The 7,858-nt window shown below is 56.4% G+C and overlaps 1 protein-coding gene across 1 annotated transcript; it reads right to left on the bottom strand.

Moving 5' to 3' along the window:
• Positions 1–295: 295 nt before the first annotated feature.
• LOC123367913 (serine protease 27-like) lies at positions 296–4,123 on the bottom strand. Its single transcript, XM_045012244.1, has 6 exons — positions 3,819–4,123; positions 3,065–3,091; positions 2,752–2,911; positions 2,297–2,565; positions 997–1,175; positions 296–683 (listed from the first exon to the last, which is right to left on the bottom strand). Exons 1-6 carry the CDS (start codon positions 3,889–3,891, stop codon positions 471–473), a joined length of 921 nt encoding a protein of 306 aa, XP_044868179.1. The 5' UTR covers positions 3,892–4,123; the 3' UTR covers positions 296–470.
• Positions 4,124–7,858: the final 3,735 nt, after the last annotated feature.

A 7,858-nucleotide genomic window follows, 5' to 3' on the forward strand; every position in this document is an offset into this window, starting at 1 on the left:
GTGCAGCGCCCAGCGCGATGGGAGGCCCCTACACTCAGCTAAACCATGGAGCCCGTGGGAGGCTGTTGCCGTGGCAGGACTGTCCCAGCGGGGGGCGGCGCCAGCTGCTGCGGGGCAGTTGCTTGCAAAGCCGATTTATTGATAATTTTCAGAGCACAAGTCAGGGGATAAAAGCAGCTGCGGGGCCCGTCCCTGTCGGCTTCCCAGTCACCCCCAGGGGGCGCTGCAGCGCTGCAGGAAAAGCAGGATATAACCCCCCCCACCCTCACCTCCCCATAGCGCCCCCCCGCCCCCCCGTGCTTCCATCCACCAGCCTCTCCCAGCCGCATCCCGCAGACCCCAGCAGCGCGGGGCCCACACCCGGTGTCAAGGGGGGGGGTCTACAGACATCCTGAGGGGGGTCGGCCTGGCAGTGCCAGGGGCAGGTCCGCGCGTGGCTCACGGGGCTGCAAGGAGGAGGGCGGCGAGTGTCAGTGCAGCTGGAGAAGCGCTGGCAGGGGGCCCACACCCTTCACATGCTCCTGGATCCAGCTGTCGTAGGCCGTCACCCGGGTGAAGACCCCGGGGAACTTGGGATGAGAACAGACGATTCCACTCACTTTTCTGGTCAGATACCAGCTCACGACTCCGGCCAGGTACCAGGTGCCGCCCTGCTGACAGGCCAGAGGCCCCCCGGAGTCGCCCTAGAGAGAGAGAGAAACGGGGGTCAGGGCCCCAATTCCCGTCGCTGTCACCGTGAGAGCGAAGGCCGGATGAGGGGCACAGAACATACCCGGTCTGAGCAACAGGAGCAACGACCTCAGTCAGAGGGGTCTGGGCATCAGCTGGTACTATGGGGCCCTGATCTCAACCGGGATCTGGGTGGCACCTGGCACACTGGGGCCCTGGTCTCGGTCGGGGTCTGTGCAGCACCTGGCACACTCAGGCCGTGGTCTCAGCTGGGGTCTGGGCAGCGGAGGTGCAATACCCACAATCACTGGGAGGAAAGGCTCTCACTTTGCAGAATCCCTTGGGGCTGCCCATGTCCATGTACCCGGCGCAGATCATGCTGGTTTTGATTCTCTCTGGACCCAGAGGTGAGCGTGGATTCAGTGTGTTGTAACGCTTGTTGCAGTCTGCTGTGCTGATGATGGGAACCGCCAGCTGCTGCAGGGTCTGGGGTCGTGGGAGAGGCTCTGAAGGGGGAGAACGGGGGTGCGGCAGGGTTATTCCACCAGAGTCTGGTGCTTCCTGAACCCAGCGCGCCGGGGTCCAGATGTGGCGTTTGTGCCCGTGAGCAGGTTCCCCCGGGCCTGAGCCATTCTGGAGAGGAGTCTGGCTGCCAAGGCACATTTCTGCACATGTGATTATCTCCTACTATGGCCAAGTGCAGGCGTGCCCCTGTGTGTGTCAGTGCTGCCCCACAAGGAATACACACACACACACACACAAAATCCCCTCCAGCAGGGGGCAGTGCTGCCCCCCCCATGGCCCTGATCATCCGGGACCCCAGGCCTCTAACTCAGGAGCGCAATCGATTTAACTTCACAGAGAGAAGGTTAAGGGGTGAATTGAGCCCAGTCTATTCGTATCTACAATGCGAAGATGTGTTTAATAAGGGGCTCTTCAGTCGAGCAGGGGAAGGTGGAACATGATCCAGTGGCTGGAAGTTGAAGCCAGACACACTCAGCCTGGAAATGAGGTGTCAGTGTTTAACAGTGAGGGCGATTAACAGTTGGAGCAATTTACCAAGGGCAGTGGTGGATTCTCCATTTGTAAATCCAGATGGGGCGGCCAGCTCAGAGATCTGGCCTCCTTAAAGCAGCAATTCCTTCAGGGACCTTCTCTGGCTTGTGCTCTCCAGGAGGTCAGCCGAGATGGTCACAGCGTCCATGACCACCAGAGCCCTTCTCATAGGAAGGTTTGTAGCGTCTGCCCCGGGCCCCGTGCTTTGGGGGCCCTGTGGGGCATAGGGCAGTCTGAGGGATTAGTGGGGGCCTGGCGCTGGCAGCAGGGGTCAGGCCTGTCTCCCCGCACTCACCGGCAGTGGTGGAAGTGGAGCGACACGGCTGGGAGCCAGCGGAGCGGCTCAAGCTGGAGCCAGGTCACTGCATTTCCCGCCAGTGTTCCCACTCCTGCACCAGGCCCCCTGCTACCCCCCCAGGCTGCGTCGCTCAGGGGAGGGGGCTTGGGGGAAGGGGTGGAACGGGGCTGGGGAGGGGGCGGAGCAGGGGCGGGGACAGAGCAGGGAACTTCTCTCCCCAACCCCATAACATTTATGTTCTCCCAGTGCCTCTCTGAGACCTTTGACACTTACTGGTCACTTCAACGTTTCCCCAGCCGGTGACCCAACACTTCTTCCCCACGGGGAACTGGCGGGTGGCCCCCGGCAGGGAGATGGGCCGGATGAACGTGGATTTCACTGGCTCCTTCAGCCTCACCAAGGCGACGTCAGCAACGAAGCTCGTCCTATTGTACCGGGGGTGGGGGATGATCTGCTGCACCTCGGCCAGGACTGGTTTTGGGGAGAGAGGGAGGAGCTGGTGCGCTCCCAGCACCACACGGTACTGGGAAGGGGACACGGGGCTGGGGGAGAGAAAAGGAAAAGGGGGAGACAGTGTGATACTGAGATGCAGCCACCTCTGCGGCGGGCACAGCAGCAGAACAGAGCAGGGGGGGCAATGAGGGGGCAGAGGCCACAAACAGATGTTGCTGCAAACCAAATAAGAGGAACCTGCCCCTCCCCAACCTGGTCCTGCCTGGGTTACTCACGGATGGAAGCAGTGAGCGGCTGAAACCACCCACTGGGCTGAGATGAGGGATCCTCCACAGACGTGGTCGTATTCATGGTTTTTGTCATATTTCTGCACACTGACCTGCCAGGGCCATCGACCCTTCTGGGCATCCTGCCCCCCTATGATATGGCTGAACACTGCACAAACCAGGGAGCCATGTTAACATGGGACAAAGTGCACATCTCCCACCCAGAGCCAGAACCCAGGAGTCCTTGGTCCCAACCCCAACCCCCTAGACCCCACTCCCCTCCCAGAGCAGGTGATACAACCCAGGAGTCCAGACTCCTTACCTGTCTGGTCTTGACTCTCCTCTGCACCTGCGGAGGGATGGAGATGTTGGAGAATCATTACAGAGTCAGGGCCACTGGGGGAGGATCATCACTAGGGTCCGATTGGGGAGGGTGGAAGGTGGGGAAAAGAGCTGGAATAAAAACCCCATCCAGTGTCCCATAGCTCCTCCCATAATCTACATACTCAATAGGTGGCTACTGTGCATCAGTAAGTTTCAGAGTGAACGTTGACATGAGATGAAAGGGGGCTGCTCCCAGCTCTCTCAGGGCCACACGTCCTCCCTCCACCCTGCAAAGCCCAAGGGCGGGAGAGGGTTTGGGTGCAGAAGCTGAGAGGGTGCTGGGGCCGTGGCACCTGTGGGAGTGAGTCAGAGGGGCTGGAGGGGTCATGCCAGCCGTGTTGGGGGTGGTGGGGGTGTCTCGGGGGTGGGCTGAGGGTCCCATCATTCACAGCAGGGCCGGGGACCGGCACATCATTTCTGCCCCTCAGTGCACAGAACCTGTTCTGCTCCCGTCCCCACAAACCCTTGAACCCAGGCCCTGGGAAAGGGACAGAGCCAGTCCACTGGGGCAGGATCTTCCCCCCGAGTCGATTCCACCCCCGGGGGGCAGGATCATCCCCTTCTGCCAATTCCACTCGCAGGGGGCAGGATTGTCTCATCCAGTCGATCCCCCCCCCCAAGGCTGCAGGGTCGTCCCCTCTGGTCCATTCCCCGTGGCTCTGCATCGCTCTGGATCCCTTGGTCCCTCTTACCATGCGCTGGGGACGGCAGCACCACCAGCAGCAGGAGCAGTGCAGCCAGCTGGGAGCAGAGCCCCCCCATCATCCTGCCCCACAGGAGCCCTGGGTTTGGACGGCCCAGCTCAGCCGCCAGCCAGCAGAGCAGGAAATCCCCAGCTTTGAGGCAGTGAGTTATAAACCCAGCTTGAGCCGCCCCGTGGGTGTGGGGTGTGATTTCTGCCAGACCACTTAACCGCCAGCCGTGTGCATCAAGAAGCCACGGCACCTCTGAGCCCTTATCTCTGGTCCCGTAGTTCTCTGGCTTGGAGCCCAGCGTTTTCCTGTTTAAATCTGTGATGTACAGGAAAGTAGAAGCAGCAAAGAATCCAGTGGCACCTTATAGACTAACAGACGTTTTGCAGTCTGTAGGGTGCCACAGGATTCTTTGCTGCTTCTACAGAACCAGACTAACACAGCTACCCCTCTGGTACAGGAAAGTGAAAACAGAAGCTCACGGACCCTCAGCTCCACCCACCCCTTGTGCAGCTTAGCCAAGATCTGGTCCTTGCTGGGCCATACCTGTCAGGAGGAGAAATCAGGGCTGTGACTCCCTGCCCAGGTTTTCCCAGGACTGTCCTTTTGCCTGAGGTAGCCGGGCCAGGCCGTGTGTCTGGTGCTCGGTGCCCACGGCTGGCCAGTGCTCTGGGGTCAGGAAACCCCCCGCTGTCCATTCTTCAGCACCACACCCCTGCTCCCCTCCACTTCCAGGGACCTGCCGTGCAGCCCTTTCCCCAGGCAGGTGTCACAGGCAGCAGCCTCCCATGCTGCTCTCACTCATTGGCCTCCAGCAGCCGGGGGCACCAGAGAGATTTCCTGCCCACGCAGCAGTTTGGTGGCAGGGGGTAGCAGGTGGGGAGGGGATGGTACATGGGTGGGGGGGCTATAGGAACACGCCGCCACCACTGAGCTCAGAGCAACGTTTTTCCTTTACCCAGCCGTGGCTGCTTCACTTGTGCCCCCATCCCCCAAAACGTCACACCCTCTCCCCCCGCACAGCCCTGGCTGAGGTATCCCGGCTGCAAACGCAGTCAGTCTCTGCAGCATCCGGCACAACGAACCCTCCATCTCAGTGCGGGGGTCTGTGCAGAGCCCGGCGTGAGAGGGGCCCCAATCTCAGTCAGGGGGTCTGTGCAGGGCCTGGCGTGAGTGGGGCCCAGATCTCAGTGCGGGGGGTCTGTGCAGGGCCTGGTGTGACGTTGCACTCCATAAGTCTTATGGAAATATGCTAATGAGTGTGAATATAATGTAACTGGAATATGCTTCATGCAAAAGGTCTCCTTTAAGGTATCATTACAAAGCTTATAATCTACAGAGTGTGGTCCTCCCATTTCTACAAATGTATCATTCTTGTATCTAAAGCTAGAAATATGAAGTATTACTGTAAAGTCCTATTGTAACTTTGCGAAGTGTGGGCCATTAATACCGGTAATGGCTTGGAGTCTTGATGGCTCCCATTAACCGGGACAATTGGTTGTAAATGGCTCTGTTTACTTGAAAGCCTTCCTGTGAGTTAGGCAGGGAAGAATGAAGGCTTGGGGGTCTCACAGGACATGTGGCCATGTCACCTGGTACTGGCATCCATCTTAAACCTGGTGCTTTCCCATTTAGAAGGCGGGGTGGGGACCCAGAGAGAGAGAGGAAGGATTCCCGCTTTGTGCCAAAGATATAAAAAGGGGTGGAACAGAACAAAGGGAGCTGCCAGTCATGAGAAATCCCTTAGTTACCACCTGAGCTGGAACTAACAAGGACTGTACAAGGGAAAGGATTGGGCCCAGCCTAGGAAGGAGTCTAGTCTGTGAGAGAAGCTGATTGGAACATCTCTGAGGGTGAGATATTACCTGTAATCAGTTTCTTAATGTATTAGGCTCAGACTTGCGTGTTTTGTTTCATTTTGCTTGGTAACTTACTTTGTTCTGTCTGTTTTACTTGAAACCACTTGAATCCTACGTTTTATACTTTAGAAAATCACTTTTGTTTATTAATTAACCCCAGAGTAAGTGATTAATACCTGGGGGAGCAAACAGCTGTGCATGTCTCCCTATCAGTGTTAAAGAGGGCGGACAGTTTATGAGTTTACCCCGTATAAGCTTTATACAGAGTAAAACGGATTTATTTTGGGTTTGGATCCTATTGGGAGCTGGGTGTCTGGGTGCTGGATACAGGACTATTTGCTAAGCTGTTTTCAGTTAAGTCTGCAGCTTTGGGGTCATGGTTTAGACTCTGGGTCTGTGTTGCAGCAGGCGAGCATGTCTGGCTCAACAAGGCAGGGGTCTGGAGTCCCAGGCTGGCAGGGAAAATGGGCTCAGAGGCAGTCTCAGCACATCAGGTGATAGTCCCAAGGGGGTCTCTGTGACCGAACCCGGCACACATATCTTCTGAGGCATCATTTGAAAAGTCTTGATCTGTTGAACATTAATATCTTATTGAGTTGTGTGTGCTGCCACTGTATGTGAAGTTATGAGATTTTGCTATGTGTGTGTCACTGAAAAATGTTGTGAGGTTGGGAGACACCCACAACGAGCCTTTCAGGTACAAAAAAGGAGTAGCCATAAACAGCTAGACAGCGGGTCAATGGCTCATCAACACCCATCAAGGAAAGAATCCACTGTCCCAGGAACTGTAGACAATGGAGATTTCTCAGAGGGATCACGCATACAGTGGAGACTTCTCAGTGGGAACACGTATACAGTGGAGACTGCTTGACCAATGGGGACTGCCTGACCCCCACTTCACAGCAAGGATCTTTCCAGGAAGCTGTAAGAAACTATAAAAGCGGGGAACTGACACCTGGAAACACGTCTGGAGGACAAAGACTTTGAACTAGGGGAGGGTGGTCCCGGGCTGGGAAAGAGTCCCAGCCTACGTATTGAGGATCTGTGACCAGTTTGTACCATCTGTTAGGGGGAGACTCTGCTTCATTCAAATCCTGTTTAGTTTCTAGAACTTTGACTGCAAATTTATTTATTTTATGTTTCTTAAGTAACCAACTCTGATTTCTGTGCTTGTTACTTATAATCACTTAAAACTGATCTGTCTGTAGTTAAACCTGTTTTATATTTTACCTTAAAAAGTTAGTTTTGGTTGAAGTGCTGGGGAAATCTCAGCTCAGGCTCTGAACAGAGCGGGGCTCATGTGGCAGTGAGTTCCAAACATAAAAGATCCATTAAGAAATATATGAAGAACCCACCCCAGAGGTGGCTGCATTGCAGTGCTGGCTGCTGGGGGACTGTTACCAGCACTGGAAAGAATCAAGTATTTGATAAGGAGGGTTTTGTTTTCGATCTAAGAAACACCTCATTCCTGAGAAGAGGCGCCTGCCAGGTTATTTCTGTGTGGCGAGGAAGTGGTCACACCCAGTAGTTCCCGAGGGGGCTGTGTCTCTGCCAGGGCTCCGGCCAAACCCTCTGGCCCCAGGGCAGTCACAACGCAAGGCAGGGTCGTCTCCTGTCTATTCTCCCCTCCCCAGGGGCCAGGATCGTCCCCTCCAGCCCATTCCCCAGAGATGTGCACCTCTCCGACGGGAACAGAGCCGGTGGAGAGGGTGTTAAGGGCCAGGCAGGAGGCTGGAACTGAAGGTTCAGAGGGGGTTACATTACACAGACCCCAAAAGCATCCCGGGGAAACCCCACCCACAGCACAGCCAGGTCCTGGAAGAAGACACCGGACTCATACATTTGTTGTGACTGTAAAGTTCATTGCACTTCAGAGACTGTTGCTCTGAACCTCACCCAAGCCATTTCCTCACGGGGTGCAACCTGGGCTGTGGGACCACAGACCCCTCTGCCCCACTGACCTGGGGTGAGCCTCTCACGCTGTGATGCTGTGACAAGCCACAGGCCTCTGGCAGGTGCTGCACCCACACAGACACCCACAGGCAGGGATCCGCCCAGCTGAGATACATGGATGTTTCTCCCAGCCACTCATGAACCAACAGTCGAGAGGCCCCAGTCAATTTCCCCTCCGCCTTGCACCCCAGAGCTGTCCTGTCTGGCAGTGGCCAGAAGCCTGCTGGT

The sequence above is a fragment of the Mauremys mutica genome, chromosome 4, assembly GCF_020497125.1.
Source record: "Mauremys mutica isolate MM-2020 ecotype Southern chromosome 4, ASM2049712v1, whole genome shotgun sequence".
Taxonomy (NCBI): domain Eukaryota; kingdom Metazoa; phylum Chordata; order Testudines; family Geoemydidae; genus Mauremys; species Mauremys mutica.

Coding starts and splice junctions, on each gene's coding strand:
- LOC123367913 (XM_045012244.1), bottom strand. CDS start 3,891: ATGATGGGGGGGCTCTGCTCCCAGCTGGCTGCACTGCTCCTGCTGCTG. Junction 3,092..3,818: donor GCTGCCGTCCCCAGCGCATG/GTAAGAGGGACC, acceptor ATCCCTCCGCAG/GTGCAGAGGAGAGTCAAGAC. Junction 2,912..3,064: donor GGAGAGTCAAGACCAGACAG/GTAAGGAGTCTG, acceptor TGGTTTGTGCAG/TGTTCAGCCATATCATAGGG.